The sequence below is a fragment of the Sparus aurata genome, chromosome 6, assembly GCF_900880675.1.
Source record: "Sparus aurata chromosome 6, fSpaAur1.1, whole genome shotgun sequence".
Classification (NCBI taxonomy): domain Eukaryota; kingdom Metazoa; phylum Chordata; class Actinopteri; order Spariformes; family Sparidae; genus Sparus; species Sparus aurata.
The window spans coordinates 16,239,348-16,258,110 of record NC_044192.1 but is presented as its reverse complement, the minus strand read 5'-3'; the positions used below and the strand labels follow the sequence as shown (position 1 = coordinate 16,258,110).

The 18,763-nt window shown below is 39.4% G+C and overlaps 1 protein-coding gene across 1 annotated transcript; it reads left to right on the top strand.

Annotated features, from left to right (window-relative positions):
• Positions 1 to 8,048: 8,048 nt before the first annotated feature.
• Positions 8,049 to 16,994, top strand: tamm41 (TAM41 mitochondrial translocator assembly and maintenance homolog). Its single transcript, XM_030418494.1, has 8 exons — positions 8,049 to 8,437; positions 10,012 to 10,194; positions 10,553 to 10,645; positions 10,880 to 11,030; positions 11,884 to 12,029; positions 13,312 to 13,477; positions 14,064 to 14,126; positions 16,063 to 16,994. The coding sequence occupies exons 1-8, from the start codon at positions 8,300 to 8,302 to the stop codon at positions 16,152 to 16,154; spliced, it is 1,032 nt and encodes a 343-aa protein (XP_030274354.1). The 5' UTR covers positions 8,049 to 8,299; the 3' UTR covers positions 16,155 to 16,994.
• The last annotated feature ends 1,769 nt before the right edge of the window (positions 16,995 to 18,763 follow it).

Genomic DNA, 18,763 nt, shown 5'->3' with positions numbered 1-18,763 from the left:
ACACAATTTACAGGCGAGAAGCTTGTGTATATATACATATATATATTTTATATATATATGCACCATATTTAGCCACCAGCATCAGCACATCAAATTGTGCTTTTACATGCCCCGATGCATCTAAATGTATATGGTGTGCAGCGTGATGGAAAATGTGCTGATGGAAGAAAAAAGATGAACCCCCTTGTCATTAATGAAACGCCATGACCAAAGAGAGATGTCCATGCGCGAACTATTCCTCGGACTCAAGCAACATCGTGCTGAAAGTGGAATATGATGATGGAAATTTTTTATATAAATTAACCTGTGTTCAGTCCTCAAAAGAGGCCGTCTTGCATAACATGCAGGATGCACATTTGTAGCGAGTCACGATGAGTCAAATCCAGTAGGGGTGGGGAGGTTGGGGGGGTTCAGTCAAGCAGAAGAGAGCCGGAGAGTGAGTCACAGCCAGGGCTGCGGTGTGAACTGTAGCGGCGTCCTAAGATCATCCTGGCCTACATGTTTCATGACACACATACAGCACACATTTCAAACGGCCATTAAATAAATCGTGTGTGTGTGAAATTATGCTGATAACAGAGTTGGGCAACTTGTGCATCAGAATCAAGTGTATTTTTCTTCCTACTTTCTTCCCATTCTCCCCACGCAATTATAATGTTCATAATATCATAAATCTGAAAAGGATTATCCCCCTAACGTTTCTTGTGTTCACTTCCCTTCTCTTCACTCCTGCTAAGTATAGTGTAGCTATAGCTTAGAGAGGAGAGCGCAATATGATCTGCCCTGTGCTGATGCGTTAGAGGAAAGCAGAAAGGAAATGCAAACAGCACATCCACAATGCCAGCAGAACCACTCATCTGTCAACACACACGCATATGCGTATATGCTACAAGCACATCCTCACACATACACACACACTCTGACATGTATGCAAAAACGCAGATCTGACATACAAACACAGATAGCCCTTCTGTTTGTTTGTTTCAAGCGTCATCACTGTTAATAAGGTTTGCATACATGCACACACATGCACACATTTTGAGCAAGAGTAGATAACTGGATTCATTATTTTGCATCAATAAATACATGAATACTTCTATTTAAGACTAATTTCTTCAGTACTAAAACTGTTAATGAAATCCTTTATCAGCAGATGAAGGATTTAAAAATATAATACACAAATTTGTTGGAGGGTAGGACTCTCACACATTTCATGATTTTCATTGTTTGTGTGTGTGTTTGTGTGTTGTGTGCACAGGCCTGGTCAAATGCTGCTTTGGGGGATTTCCAACAGATAACTCAGTGTGTAGGCGAATATATGAGGGTCAAACCTCCTGTGGCTTTACTGGCTCTATTTCGATAATCCATGGAAAATCTAAACCCTTGAGCTCTTTGCACATCTGGTATCAATGGTGGGTGCTCATGACATGCTGTAATACAAGTTAGAACCTCAGTAATGTATGCATAGAGTTGCAAATGATCAAGTTTTTAATGAATTATTCATTTCAATTTCAACTCAATCCAAGTGTTATTCAATTGATAAACGACTTTTTAATTGACTAGACATAATGAGGCATCTAATACTGAAGCGCAGACGTGAACAAATGGAAGGTGGCGCTGCAGGTGGTAACATCAGATGCACCTATGGTTTAATTGAAAACACAGGGGGCTCAACGCAGGTAACAACAGGGCTATGACAGGGCAGCGCTATTATAAAGTTACACACTAGGTCTTACAAAGGTAGACCTTCACAGAAGTCATCTCACTGTGCCTCCGGCATTAGAAATGAGTGTGGATGCCAGAAACATCAGGAAAAAACAAGAAAAACAAAGATTAAACTGTCTATCCGCGCCTTTGAAGCTGCTGCGGGGAATATTGTAGATTCAGTCGAGCTATTATAAAGGATAGCTCTCTGAATGAACTTTAACAGCACCGTGTCGATGGATGGAGCAACAAGATTAAAACACCCACACACAACTCAGATATCTGCAGCAAATCCCCCAAAACACCATTAAACCAGCTTTGTGAGCACCACACACACATGCACGGACACAGCAAACCTTACTTGTTGAACACGTGTTTATATTTTTTAGCTAAGTACAGTTGTACTATATATTTTTAGGAACAACAGACTAAACTGAAGATTTAAAACTGCCATGGCAACAAGTAGGACAGAAGCTGGCTTGAGAAGCTCAACAATAAAAGCTCCACATAAATACGCATACTGATGATGAGCAATCAAAACACAGGAAACTATGACCACGGTGTTACACAAAGCTCACCGTAACAGGTGACAGTAACAATTTAAGTACAGCTAGACAGGTGGATGCTTGGATGGAGGCGAGGCTTATCGCTTATCATATTAAGCTGGAGGCGAGGCTTATCAAATTATCAAATAGCAGTAGTTACAGCAAAGCTTTCAACAGGTGAGGCCGAGTACTGTTAAATAAGACGGCATTTTACAAAGGGTTTGTTGGATGTACAAGGTGACCAAAAATATGTGGACACAGAAGCTTTACTCGTATTTACTGTATTGCCTTATGCTTTAAAATGCCACCAACGCATTTCCACACAATTGTGACCTGGCTGAGTGGTTGACGTTGAAGTATATTTTGACTATAAATTCTTATTATTATTCCAGCAATACCTACATTTTTCCTCTGGGGGAATCAATCTGAATTAAATACTTTTACATCATTTTAATACATTTACACAGCAGTCACCTGTGGATGTTCAGCCAGTCTTTAGTGACAAACACAGGAGCCTGGTCAGTAACTATATAGCTCTAAGTTTGACGCTGTAGGTAAGAATTTCGTTAAGTGCCCTTCTAGCGCGGTAGTATAAAGAGCAAAGAAGACAGAGTTGGGTGGCGCTTGGGGTGGTTCTATGGGTCACGCATTTTACAGCTGCCTGATTCAAAAGTCTTGCAGAAAAATAAAAACTACATATATGCAATAATAATAAAAGTAGAATGAAAATATGAGAAATGTACATTCTAATATACAGTGTAATAACTAACGCTACAGTTGAAATATGGGTTACTGCACATTATTTGTCGTAATTTCTGCCCATTACAAAAGAGAAACACAAAGCGTCCACAGTCCTCCTACTGACTCAGAGTGCCTGACAAGAGGAGCTGAACAGTTTGATGGCCACAGGAAGGAATGATTTCCTGTGGCACTTTGTTGTGCATCTTGGTGGGATCAGTCTAGTGCTGAATGCACTCCTGTGGCTGACCACTACGTCATGGAGTGGATGGGAGTCATTGTCCAAGATGACTTCCAACTTGGAAAGCATCCTCCTCTCTGACACCACCGGCAGAGAGTGAAATGAATATTTTGGACTTACTCCATGCTCAGTGACAACACAACCTTCAGTGGGGTAAGAAAGGAAAGGAAGCTTCTGTTTGTCTCCTCTTATGGGGCCCTGGGGCAGCCGTGCATCTGCCGAAGTATGTGTCTGTTTGTGTGGTTAATGGTGCATTTTCTTTTGATGTTCCCTCACTAGGCATGGGCAGCAATGGCAATCGCCATGGCAACAAGCATGCGAAAGCTGAAAAGATTCTCATAGTAAGCGCATGTGTGTGCGTATGTGTGTGTGTGAGCACGTTTGTATCAAGGGTTTAGCCACACACACACGATATGTGCAGGCTGGCACATTACTGTCAGGGGAGCTTTTGTTATAATCTGTCTTCCCTTTCTTGTAGTTTTATCGTCATACGCCTGCTGAACTCAGAGACTGACAGGTATTTCTATTTTAACAGCATACCTTAACTGCAGGCTGATCTGCACTCTGGGTCATTGCCAGCAAACCTATCAAAGCTGTAGATATCTAAATTAATTGCTCCTGAGGCCGCTCAAAAGCAGGGGGACGCACTGTAAGCTGTAAATCATGGGCCACTTTCAGACTAATACACAAGAAGCATTGCTCGAATCGATTTTAATTGGAAAATCAATGTGCAATCATTGCAATCATTGATCCAATTTAATTAGTTGTTCTCCTTCCAAACAAAAAGTTACAAAGGCAGCCTTTGCTTTTCATTCCAATCACTTCAGCCTTTTTCACACTGGCCCACACAAACACTGTGAGGAAAGATTGAGGTGTGATTGAGGGATTCTCACCATGATTAGCAATATATATTTACAAGCCTTTGTTCCTGTCTACTTGTAACCGGTTTACTATTCCTTCACAAGCTCTACAAAAGAAGATGAGTGGTTGGACTCAAATACTAGAAAAGCTGTTAAATCAGGAAATTTTGCCTCACTAGGTGTATTAAGACCACTACCTTCTGTGCCTAAATGATGCACTGGAAAGAAATTAGCAACACTGAGTACAAATGGTGCTTAAGTCCTTAATTTACACATATGGACTATATTGTGTGGTTTCCTTAAAGCGGCTATAGTACATATTTTTGTATGTATCAAATGAAAACAATATGTGAAAGGGCTCGTAGTGATGAGCTTATAGGGAATTATGCCATAAAACTGATGATCCCAGCTCACTGTTGAGCTGTCCAGCCTGTAACTTCACTGTTTTGGTTTACTCTCACTGGTCTCATTATTGGCCACAGCAGGCAGCTGTTTTTGGTGAAGAAACCCACTGTTCCCCTACCTGCTCAGCACTTAATGGCAGCCAGACACAGTCAGCGACAAGCTGGTGAACATAGTGGAACATTTAGTAGCTCGAGCCAGATGGGAGAGCCAGATATTTCCCTCTAGACTTGGTGGACACAAAACATAGCTAAAGGAAAGTAAATATTGGACTCTGATTCTTCAGGTGGCCTGAAACATGACTCCCATGTGATACTGTTGGTCAAAATCTGTCAGATCCAAAAATGTGCAATGGTGGGTCGGTGTTTGCAAGTTTAAAACAGCTCTAAATAACATTTGTCATCAGTTATCATATTGTTTTATATCAACAATGGAAGAAAATGTGTCTCATAGAGTTAGGCCAACAGAGAATTATCATCCAAGTCTGCACTTACCTTCAGCTCACTTCAGATGGAGGTAGTGAAGAGTTGGCATCTGATGGACATTTGGATATATATTTCCTAAAACTTTCAACCATACACAGTGGATTCTCTAGGCCTGGCAAACATAAAACCTCTTAGGCTTTCCTCTTCTGGGTCATTCTGTTCTTCTGGATTGGCGCCAGACTGACACATTCGACCCCATCTTCATCTTACTGGAGGATGAAAGATGCCATGGTTAGCTCCCAGTTGCCTTCCCTTTCACGCAAAGCTAAACACAAATGGATGTCAAGCCAGACTTTGCTTACCCGGCCAAGGGGTGTATGGGGAGACAGTGCAGTGGAGTTGCTAATCAGTTGAAGGTCAGGCACAGTGATCTGGGGGATATTGGAGGATGGAATCTTTACAGCTATAGCCATAATGTTAAAGTGGGGCTTTAAACACCAAATTTCTGGTCTTGAATCTGGTTTCCGTCATGACATTGAATTTTGTGAAACGATGGCCTACACTAGCCCTCAGTCCTGAGGCTGCTCCTCTCCTGCCTTGGTGGACTGAATAGCAGCATAAAACTCTTGCAGGGTCTCATTCAGAGTATCAGATTTGTAGTTGCCAAAGTTGGAAGCCATTCATTTTTGAGAAGGCGCTCAAGTCCCTCAGTGTGTTGACTGCCTATTCCGATGTTGTTGTTGTGTTGATCCCATCTTCTTCATCTTCTTTTAGATTTTATCATCTTAGTGTTGTCTCCTTGTGCCATTTCTTCCTTTTCTTTTCAATTTCCCCTTTTTCAGCATCAACCCAGTCTTTAAAGGGGGCAGAAAAGGGGGCAGCTATGGCTCAGGAGTAGAGCCAGTGTTTTGTTATTGGAAGGTCGCTGGTCGCAAGATACTGAACACCAAACTGCTCCTGATGTGCTAGTTGGCATCTTGCATGGCAACCACAACCAGGAATCAGGCTCCATTTGTCACTTATCTGCCATGTTGTCAAATGGTAGAGGCAACAATTTCATCATCTTTATAAATATCATCTACCCCTGACGTAAGTAATACAGTTATCCAACATAAAAGCTTGTTTTTTTATGCCATAAAACTTGGAACCATGGAAGCACATCTGTGCTTCCATGGTCCTTTTCAAGATAGATTTAAGTCCAAGTATAAAAAAAAAATCAGCATGTTCACTTTTTTCTTGCTTTGGTTGTGCTAGCTGAGGTGTGAGAATGTGTCCACCAGAACAAAAAATTCTCAGAAGGAACATCAGCGGCAGGTGTGGGTAGAAAGCCTTTATGCTGCCCTGGAAAGCTGAGGCAATTATTTCCTGCATGGCCACTCAACCACAGCAATGAGGCCTCATCTGCTTCAATGGATGGAACAGACATATCTTGACCTCTGGCTTACCTGTCAAAAGAACACACACATGCAAACAATAAAAAAAAAACAATTGTTAGCAATATTATCATCTGCTTTTTGATGATGATATATTCACATACTATACAAAGTAGTCTGGAAGAAGAAAAGGGATGTTAAATGAATAATGAATTCATCCAATCATAACTTTCACTGATTCAACTCAACCTTGTTGCTGTTTTATTAGTTACTGTAGCATTGTCTGTAATCAATGATGCCCTCTCTACTTATGTTCATTTTTTTCATTTTTCATTGAGCACATCCTAATAAATTAATGACTAATGAAAACTAATGAATCGTTCAGAATGGTGCAAATTGGAATAGACTAAATGGACAAAACAGTAATAGACGTTTGCATGCAGTCCTTTCTTAATATTTGCTGTGAAAATCAAAAATATAACAATAAACTCAGGGGTGGGTGATCTGGCCACAAAATAATCAAGGGAGGATAATTTCCAAATGACCAAATCCCAATACTGGAAATTCACCTTGATCAGCTTCTCATCCATCCAAGTAAACCACACTGATTATAAATTGTAGGCAGGAAGAACAACCTGGATACTAGCAGAAAGCATCGCAAGCATTATTTTGAAATGTACATGATGCAGTATATGATGTGAACAAATAGAAAAATAGCTCTTTTTGCTTCTGCTGGTGCTTCATTGTTCGTGAGTTAAGGCGCAAGGGTGAAAGAGCTTGTTCGTCAGGAGGATTTAGTGACCTTATTAATATTCATTTGGGTGAAAGATGGCTCTTGGCAATTATGGAGAAGATAATATTTATCCTGCTCTTGACAATCCCATAATGAGCTGCAGAGATATTGCTAACTGTCACGAATCTACATTCAGATTTAATTGATTCAAATAGATGTGAGCATCGGGCCAATAAGCCAAGCGACTGATGCATGCATATATTTACATATATACATATGTATGTATGTATGTATGTATGTATGTATGTACAAATATCAGATTCAATGTTCAGCATTTTTTAAATGACTGGAATCAGCGTTTTTTATGCAAGACTGTAATCTGAAAAGTTTTTTAATCAATGCAGTGAGTAAAAAATATGATAATATTTGCCTCCAAAATGTAGTGAGTGATGAAGTATGAAGAACCAGAAGTTGGAAATACTCAAGTAAAGTAAAAAGTAGCTCAAGATTGGACCTCAAGTACAGCACTTGAGTAAATGTATTTAGTTACAGTCAATCATTGTATAGTTCTATTGTATTCAAATTATCTCACAATTATGATAAACTTCTGTCAATAGAGATGGAAGTATACATGCTATATATAGATTGTATGTATAATTTTTCTTTTGATAGTACTTTCACACTGTTTCATACAGTAAATGCTGACTGTTGCTGTTGCAGTTAGCATCTCTAACGCACAGTTATCCATAGAAAATAGAATTACCTGACGTTCACCTAGCTAAACTTGGTCGACAAACACCCTCTGCTGGCTGAATTTAGAGTTTTTCTCAAAGTATCTACAAGCGTCAGTTTTCTTTGTAATTGACATGTAACGACTGTATCCAATCATAGAAGTAACTACGTACACAGTAATTCACAGAATAATCCTTATGTCGTCTTTTTTACGGCAGTTAAACGACTGAAGTCACTGACCTTGCATTTCTGACTCAATTTCCCATGAGCCTCCAGCTCGCAGCGCAGTCTGTGACGTATATTTTAGTCGACTGTCAAGCAGACAGTTGACCCAAACCGACTTGAAAGACGCAGTTGAACGTTAAAACTGATCATTTCAGTGCGATGTGGTGGCTGTTGTCTTGTTTATCGGCATCGAGCCTCTCAGTCTGAAATGTATCTCATAGGATATGTGTCCGCAACTTCGTTTTATACGTTATTTAGCCGGTTGTCCCGCTGATAAACACGCTTGTGTCGTTGCTGGAAAGCTATCCTAGCTAGTTCAAAATGACTCTTCCAGCTTTGCACAGCACCGGTGTTGTTTACAGGAGGATTTTGTCACAGTTCCCTCAGGATATCAGTTTAGCTTTTGCCTATGGATCTGGCGTTTTCAAACAACACGGGACCAGCCAAGGTCAAATGGAGGTTAGTAACAGCTGCCCTGACAGTTTCCAAACTCGGCTCATTACGTTTAACTTGCACTTCCAAGTCAACGACACCACATTAACACATCTTTAGCAATTCACACTGCACATGCTCTAATAAAATAAAGCCCTGATGATCCAGTTTCCGAAAAGGAGACGCTTTATTACTGCTGTATTTCCTTTGCTTTGTCTTTTGAATTTTAGTTTTGTTTGTTTGTCTGTTTGCAGTCGGTCAACAGTGAAAACATTTGATATTGTTTAGGCTTTAAAACATGAGGAGGTGGCCAATGTGGTTGAAGTCAATGTAACTTTTGATCTTGATAAGGGAAATCAATACTGTTAAATTACTATGGGTGTTTGACTTAAATGTCTCTATATTGATATGCATGTAAATATTAAGATCACAATTTCCCAAATATCTTTTACTTAAGTGTAATCATCATTGTTTTCAGTACAATGAACTGTTATGCATTACATCTAATAAAACTCTTCACACATATGTCACAATAATACCATTTTGTTACGTTTGTTTGAAGAGTTTTATTCAAAAACTGTTTAGTTTACAACTAGGGATGCACAATATGGATTTTTTTTTCAGCTGACACGCTAACCAATAATAGAAACCACAATTGTATGCTTTTTCATGCACATCTCAGGTGTAGTGTGCAAAGACGGTTTATTTAATATTCCAAGGCTGTGATAAGATTTAATGTTTTAAATTTTTCTTCTCTGTAGAGCATTAATGTGTATTATTCATGCTTCATTGCGTGGCTCTACACAGCTGCATCAGTTCAGTGTTATGAGCACGACAACAGTGCGGTGGTTGTTCTTCCTCTCTGTGTTTATTAGCTGCTCAGAAAACAATTTGTAGATGTGTGTAGCACTTGTTAAGTCAACAAAAGCAATTTAGCTTATGTATTATCGGCTAAATTTATTGGCTATAATTGCTGATAACTGTTGATAATGTACATTTCCCATTATTGGGTCGATAATTTGTCTGTCTTATATATATTCTGCATCCCTATTGGCAACGTTATTTGTCGTTTTTCTGTGGTAAAAGTACAGAGTCTCGAAGAAATATGGTATCAAGACATAGATATAAGCCCTCCATCCCACAAACCTCGCTCCAGGTCACCAGCATCAGGGTTATTGAATCACAAGAGTGGCATTACAAAAATATATATGCAACCAAAAATAATAATAGAAAAACAAGAAAAGGGCAACAAATAAAAACTAAATAAGATAAACAAATAAAGTAGCAGAACAATGGACTACATTCATAAAGTGATTTTCGAGTGCTTTACAACACAAGCCAGCACTCACCTACTCACAAACATACTCACACACTGCTGGTGTTGCCTTCAGGAGCAAATTTCAGCTCATTATCTCGCCCAATCTTTGACATGAAAACCCCAATCACCATCGACCTTCCAATCAATGGATCAACACCCTGCCTCGTCCCACTTGAATTTATTGCTCTCAACTGACTACTATGTTAGAATTTACAGCTTTAGCCTAAGTCATTGTACGCAATGATGAGATGTTCCCTGTTCTTTTTACCCCTTATATTAACAGAAGAACATGCTGGACTTTGTGATTGCGGTGGACGACCCAGTGACGTGGCACACCATGAATCTGCTGCAGAATCGCAAACACTACTCCATCCTCAAGCTGCTGGGGCCCACGATGATCAGCTCCATACAAAATGAACACGGGGCTTCGGTATACTACAACACGCTGGTGCCTGTGGACGGGAGGGTAAATTGAGTTTTTATGTATCTGCATCTTTTGCCACAACAACATTCTTTTCACCTCCTTTCTCTGTTCCTGAAGCTGTTCATTTCTCATTCAATAAAGAAATCTCCTCTTGTGTTATTTAAGCAGCTGTGGTTTCTCACTGTTTGATGGCTTTTCACAGGAATCCACTTTTGTAATCCATCAGTGTTTGTTTGGACCTTAGATAATCTCAATTGGCAGAAGTAATATAAGACTGCTGCTGGGTCTGAGCATGAGCATATCTAGCTTCTAAAACTTTATCTAAGCTTGTTTTTTGTTGGTTTTTTTGTCTGGCTTGACATTATCAACCACACACTTAAATCTTTTTATCTGTTTTCAGATAATCAAATATGGTGTGATTAGTACAGAGGCTCTGATAGATGACCTAATGCACTGGAAGACCATGTATGTTGCTGGACGCCTTCACAAACCGGTCAGTACCGCAATCACACTGTTTTGGATCAGTAAGAAAAGCTGAGGTGTACAATTCTGATTACATATATTATGTTTCTTGTCAAATAACAATAAAAGATACCCAAAATATGTAGAAAAGGTAGAGTGTCTTGCACATAAATCTTTGCCTAATTTTACTAATGTGTATGTGCACAAATGTTTTTACATGCACACTTATATTTGTGCATGCATGCTTTGATGTCTTCTTGTGCAGGTGAAAATGCTAGCGCAGAGTGAGAACGGGAAGCTCCGCGGTGCTCTGGTGGCCAACCTGAAGAGTGCAGTGACAGCCTCCTTCCTCATGCTGCCAGAGAGCTTCACTGAGGAAGACCTCTTCCTGCAGATAGCCGGTCTCTCTTATGCCGGTAATTCAACCGCACAGCTACAAAAAACTGAGCGCATCAAATACGGACACAATTTTAAGACTCTTGCATAAAAAAAAAACAAAAAAACACTGATCTATTCAGTACACAGACGCAGAAATAAAAATAATTCCTCTTCTGCTCTTTCTCTCCCACATGCACTTCTTATCGTTGTTATTCAGAGACGGCTGAGTCAGCAGGACCAAAGCTTTTGGTTTTCTTACAAATAGCGGTCGTGCCGGTGTGGTTCTGAAAAGCTTTGAATATTAATGCAATCCAACATGCTGGATGTGGTTTGTAATCCATCTATCAGAAAGGTTATGAGTTGGCTGCCTGCTGTTGATTGATGGCTCTAGAACGTCAAGACACAGAACTAATTTATTTGATTTGAAGCAGCTTGATTAATGCTGTCCTTTGTGTTGATCCTACATGTGTTTCCACGCTGAAAATGTGCTCACAACGGGACTGTTTATGCTTATTTGTTAAACCTTTAGGTCACTGTTAAGGCCCTTGAGGCTGACACCTCTTTTCTAAGGAAGACCCGTCAAAGACAGAAAAACACAACAAACAGGGATTATAAACATAAAAGACAGACGGATAAGACTAGATCAGTCTTAAAAAAGGCAATAGCATTTCTCCAGTTTTTGGGGCTTTTCATTTTTTGGCTATAATTCTTCCAATGGGCCAAAATGATTCAGATATAGCATTAAGGTTCCTGACCTACATAATCAACAGTTAATGTCATGAATAAAGAGCTAATGAGTGTTAGGTCACCATCATAAGTTTCATACCAGAAGGACTTACTGAATATGTTATTATATTATATCAACTTATGGAAAAGCATTTTGTCTTCCAGGAGATTTCCGAATGGTGATTGGAGAAGATAAATCCAAGGTGGCCAATATCGTCAAAGACAACATTCAGCACTTCCGGATTCTGTACAGCAACATCCTGCGGGACTGCCCTCAGGTGGTGTACAAACCACAGCAAGGAAAACTAGAGGTAACAGACGACATGTACACAAATGCACAGGACAGGTGTGTGCCGTATCGACAGTAATGCCTCTGTTCACCTAACACTCATTATTCAGCGTTGTAATATGTCCAAAATCCTCTGAACTTTCACAAAAAATGGCTACAGGAATGTTACCAAACGCACATGGTTTGCAATAACAGCCATAAAAGACATTGTGTCACGCCTCGTTTATGAAACAAAAACGAAACTCAAAAGGAAACAGAGGTTTGTCCTGAAAAGTACAGAGTGTTCTCACAGCCTCGGTAGTACATTTTAAACGGGGTGTGACTGACTTGGCATTTTGCCGTCTTACCTGCTTAACACACAGTATCAACCAGTACAACATGTAAGACATGGGTTTGTCTACATTCACAAACTGAATGTCAAGAATGAATGTACCTCTCTATTTTTATGGTGTGAGGTTACATCTCCTCTTTATTATTATTAAACTGTTAACACCACTCCTACTTGTACTAAGAAAATACTTATTATCACACCATCATGAAACACCATGGTGTGTGTTTGTGTAACACAAGTAACACATTTTGCAGTAAATGGTGCTCGGGGGGATTGTGAGCTGTGAGCCCTGCACATGTTAAATACCTTAGTGCCCTTGTACGTCATTAGACAGTGCAGCAGAAGTCACACATGCATGAACCAGCTGCAGACTGACGTGCAATCACCCAGAAGGCAGATCTGAGTCAAACCGTCACTGAAATTTCAATCAATACCTGAAACAAGCTGTTGCTGGAAACAGTTGAGGATTAATAAAAAATAAAAATATTCATATACTCACTCCAATGATTGAATAACAAGATATCGCAGCTCAGCAATGCCACAGATATGTTTGAGGGGTGGGCAGTGTCTCATCACCGTCACCGGTGTCAGATTCTGCTACGACATTGGATTTTGTAATACTGTCACTGCTGCCATAAGTGTTTTAACATACCAAAAATATTGTGGCTGTGATAACATGCAGTTAAATGGCTGGACACGCACTCGTAGAACTAAAGTCACATCCAGTACCTACTGTTTTCTGACTACATTAACACAAACATGCGAAAGGTCCACAAATCACCTCAATTTCTCCGTTGTTGTCTGCAAGAGACTACACAAACATCCTTATCTACTCCGACCATCCAAGACAGTGAAGACCGAATGGATTATCTTTGTTATGATGAAAATGTCCCCACAAAAACTAAAAAACTGGAAAAATAGTTTCAGGCACTGATTGTATCTTTGTTAATTTATCTTGTTTGTCTGCCTGCAGGTGGACAAAAGCCCAGAGGGCCAGTTTATCCAGCTGATGGCGCTGCCCCGGACTCTGCAGCAAAGGATCACAAAGCTGGTGGATCCTCCGGGGAAAAACCGAGACGTGGAGGAGATCCTGCTGCAGGTCGCTCAGGACCCAGACTGTGGAGCTGTCATACAGCAAGGTTTGGACTTAAGAAAACAACCTACTCTGTAATATGTTCTTCCGGTATGATGCATGATAATGGTTAGACTGGCAGAGAAAAGAGAGAGTGATAGATGGACGGAGAAAGCCATCACTCCCAGATGTTTTATTAAAATATACTCTACCCGAGATACAGTTCATGTACTGATGACGGTCCTTATCATTTGTGGTGAATATTAAATAAGGTATGACTATGTGACAAATGAATAATGGGAGAAATCACACACTAACACAGTACAATACAGTGCCAAAAACATCCCCTGAGTCAATGTTCAATACATAAACAAGTAGTAAATCAAATAAACATGTCCTCCAATGGCAGCCAAGGCCCATCAGCTCCAAGATGAGTCATGTTGAAGCAAAATTAGAATGATTCAGAATGTATATGTTTACCCATAACAAGTGTGTGGATGGACAGATTTCATCACTTTGTTGCAGAAAGAAAAAAACAGTTGTATTTGTGTGAGGTTGATTGATAGCGTCTATCAATAATTACCAGTCATTAAATCAAATTGCGGAGTGATGAGATATTAATTGTTTTATAACATGTTTGTGTTTCTCCTCAGGTATTTCATCTATTGTGAAAACCTCCAGTATAACACAGAGCATCAAAGGCATTGCCACAGCAGGTAGGCACTCTTTGCTGCTTTATATATTGTCAAGTTGTGTCAGTAAAGGTTGTTTCGGGGGGGAAAGCTCGACATTTTAGGAAACTTTCTTTCTTGCTAGGAGTTATTGATTGATGTCTGTATTCTAAATCTGCAGCTGCTTAGCTCAGCATAAAGACAGGAAACAGGCGGGAACAGCTAGCCTGTCTCTGTTGTCAAGTACCAGCACCTCTCAAGCTAATGACATTACAATTACAAAAACTAAAGTGTGGAAATTACAATTTATGGTTTTAAGGTGCTGAAAGGTGGATTTTGTCACCTCTCGACAGAGTGGAGCCTGATTTATGATGGGAGCTCAACACTTTTTGCTTTCTATTTATGCTTTGACGAAAAGCTTTAAATGGTAACCAGAGGCCCACTCCCTTTTATACACTCTTTCCGCTTGCCTTTAATAGAGCGTAATCTACAGTAGGGGTTGACCGATTATCAGTCCGGCTGATTATCAGGGCCGATATTCAGCATTTTTTCGATAATCGTTATCAGGGTTTTTTGTGTCAGATTGCAGATAAAATTAATGGATTCCTTTCTTTGTAAACCGTCACAGCTCTGTGGTCTCCTTTTCCACAACACTATCTGATGTAATAGCAGATCAAAAATACTGAAGCACGGTACCTGAACGCTGCACAGTACTTTACATTGGTTACATTCCATCATTGACTATTCTCAACTTTTAGACTAAGATTTGTATTTTTTTTTCCAATTTCGGTCTCCGGGATTACTCATAACCTATATCGGTATCAGCGCTGATAAAACCATATTGGTCACCCCCTAATTCACAGACGACTCCTTAAATACAACATATATCTGGCTTTATATGTTTTTTTAATTGATCAGCTCCCTGTCTGCATGTTAGCGGCAGAATCCTCTCACCTCCCTACAGCGGTCTGGGAAACAAAATCAATGAATCAATAAAAAGGAGCACTGAAGATTTGTCCCAGTGGAGCTGACATGAAAAAATCTTTTGGCTCAGTGATGTCTGCTGTCAGTCAGTCTGTTGAAGCTCTCTTTAAGCTGCTGCTGACAGACAGCTGCTTATGTGGACGAAGAGGCTGAATTAACTATCTCCGTGTTGATGTTTGTAACGCTACTTAATCGCACGGCTCAAAAAAAATATGACAGCGTCCCCAGAATACATGTCATTTTATGTTGAGCGACACTTTTTGGAAGTGTCCAGTGCTCTGTCTATGTCCTGTTTCCAGTCTTCATGTTAAGCAAAGCTAACCGGTGAAGGCTCAATATTTACTGTTACAGATATGACTGTGGTATTGATCTTCTCATTAGACCTTTCAATAAGAAGATGAATAACCATATTTCCCAAATTATTGCTTCAACATGGCCTTTAATCATTGTGTCTATTACCTTAAATGTGCAATATGTAAGAAATTGGCCACCTTGAATTCACACTCTCAACTAATAGGGTCAGCATATCACCAGAGTAACTGCTAACTGCTGCTAACTTTATTCTTTTTATACATTCATGACTGTAGCTACCATCCAGCCGGACTACCAGGGGAGTGTCGATGTTTACACTTTTAGCACAGGAGCCATAGACTGCAGGGAGAATGAGGTTTAGACCTGGTTAGCATGGTAGCTTGTTAACATGCAAGCTTTAGTAGATATCTCTTCAACACAAAGCATAGATGTCTTTGACATGACTTCCAAACTGTGATTTTGTCACAATCTGTTGATAATTTCCGTTAAAATTCTTACATATTGCACCTTTAATTAGAAAAATTGACGATACTATGAACGATGTTCCACTTTTAAGAAATGGTAATGGAATTTTGGACAAATTAAGCTTTTTAAGCTATGTTTTAACTTTTGCAATGCAGAAACATCTTTTTCTTCTGATGTGGTTGTTGACGTTCAGTGCTCTGTGTGTCCGGCTCTTCCCCAGGCATGTGGAAGACGGTGTCGTACAGCTCAAAGAAACTGATGAAGATGTGGAAGGGTTGGAGGAGGAAGCCATCCGTCTCACAGATGTCCTGATTCTGTCCGTCTCTCAGAAGCCTGTCTCCCTCTATAACTGACAGCCTCTCCTTTGAGTTTAACCCTGAAACAAACTGCGGCTCGAACCGTCGCACGCTCACCTCCCTGGTTCTGTCACTCTGCTATCCTCTCACTTACCAGATGAAAGTCTGTGTTTGAATAGTGTAGAACTGTCTGTACAACTGCCCTTTATACACAGTTCATAAAAGAAGTAGAAAAAGCGGGTGACATTTCACCAGGCTGACTGAATTATGGCTGACATTTAATGGTGCTACAGACCGGACCTTTCTGGATAATGACTACAGTGCCTGGTGAAGGAACTGCTGAATTGGCTACATCTCGAGCCACAGCACACAGCGAGTGAGCACAGCTTGCCACAAGTATAATGAAGAAACGACTTGTGTGTCATCTGCTGTCTTTTGAATAACGCCAAGTGTTTCTGTGCATTTTCGATGTGAATGGAGCTAAAGCTAAGAGCAAAGATGATGGATACCTAAGATGCTGAAAGACAATATTTCTATATTACCTTCTCTGTGTTGAGAGACGACTGTTTACCTGTGGACTGGTGTTACATGTAAACGCGCATACTCGTCATCCTCGTCTTTTAACCGCGTTTGTTTATGTCAGTATTCACAGAGTTAAAAAACAGGATCACATTTATTTTCTGTTGAAATGTTCCCTCGTTGTTAACCTGTTTCTCTTCACTTCTCTGTCCCCTTGTTTTTATGAGCTTTTCATATCAGCAACCGGAGGTCTTCAATGAGAAAATGCATTGATTCACAATGACTTGCTGTATGTAAGAAATGGGTTGACAGTAATAAACTATTTGATACAACAGCATCTGTGACGAATGAGTATTTTTTTAATCCACAGTGTGAAAAAATATTGCATAAAAGAAGTTTGGTCGGTCCATTGTTAGACATCATGATATCCTCAAGTCTGTTTTTAAACATCATCATCTGAAATTCCAGCTCAAACTTTCCCTTCTATTGTCGTAGTAGGAAAAGATACTGTTTGTGTCTTTTTGCATGTAGCTGTTAGGATTTACCTGGCTTTACCAACTCAACTTGCCTAACCACTAGTTAAAAGTGATGATGAAAGAGATTCATTAATAAATCATGACATCTCATCTCTTTTTCAAAACAACACAGCTAAATACAACAAATTATCATCTTCTCTTGCTCTTCTAACCAGTTGGATTAATGAAGAGTGAACATGATTGTGGTTGTAAGTTTTCAAAGTAAGTCTTTTTAAAATGTTGCTAGTTTGCTCTACTAGTTTTAGTTACTTTACAAGTGAAAATCAAGTCAAAGCTGTCAAAAGATAATTGGCATTTTTCTCTTTTTGATGTTCTAATAGCATACTGGGTATAATGAATACCATTAATTATGACTGGTTTCCATTTGGGTGTATTAGATACACTGAGACACAAAAATGGAACAAACCCGTTGATAAAGTTAGTTAGACCTGAGCTTTGTCAAAGTGTCTGAATTGTCAGTGTATTCAATTTAGTTTATTTATTCTATAATGTTACTTTTGTTCAATAAACAGTGCATATTGTATATAACTTAACACATGCTAGTCATGGCGTACAAAACAGACAATCACGTATCAATATGAGAGGTGCAATATGTAAGAATTTTAGTTGAAGCAGAATAATGCACTCAATGTGAAATAAGACCATTTACCATTTATTTATGTAGAATAAGGCCACAAAAAAGGTCAGTCACATCAATGTTGCTTTCATTTCCCGTCTCATAATCCAACATTTCTGAAAGAGAAATAAAAAAGAAGTGACCATTTAATTCAGTGCTGTGGTGAGGCTGGTTATAAAATGATGAGGGTCTCCTGCACTATTTACTTCATGGTGCCATTACTTGCTTTTTTTATCCACCTTTTCATTTGCCCCTACATCGTGAGTCAGACTGCAGAATGACTTCAGTTACGGACACATGAATCATCTCCAAGCAGACCCGCATCACCTCATGCGATCTTGTCCGCTCTCTTCTCTCACCACTAATCTACCAGCCTTTACTGCATTTCTTTTTATCATGTCTGTGTACAGTATGTACGGTGTGTACACTGTGTACAGTTTCCTGACCACACATGCCTTTTTCTTTCTGCACACTTTGTGTCAACATTTTTGCAATTCCACACAAACTGCAAACACAACCAACCACAGTATCATCAAGACAAAATTAAAAGTAAAGAATAAAAACACGGATAAATTCCTCATCAACACATCAATGCCGCAAAGAAAGTTAGAGAACAGAGTGCTTGTGTTCATGTTGTTAGCTTATCTTTAACGCCTTTCCTTATTCATTTTTTCTCTGAACAGTGTCATTTAACTTTCGAGTTGAAAACCAAATTAGACACAAATACAGTACTCTGATTACAATGCAGGCAGAATGACCCATTGTAAGTTTATCAATCGTTCATGATGGGTAAAATCATAAAATCATTTCAATAAGCATACGTTCATACGTTAAAATACCTTTATTATCATTAAATGAAGTATTAAAATACATGTATCATTAGATTACAAGAAATGTATAAGCACTTGAAAAAAAAAACTTGTTCATACAGTTGTTGGGGAGCTGTGAAGATAA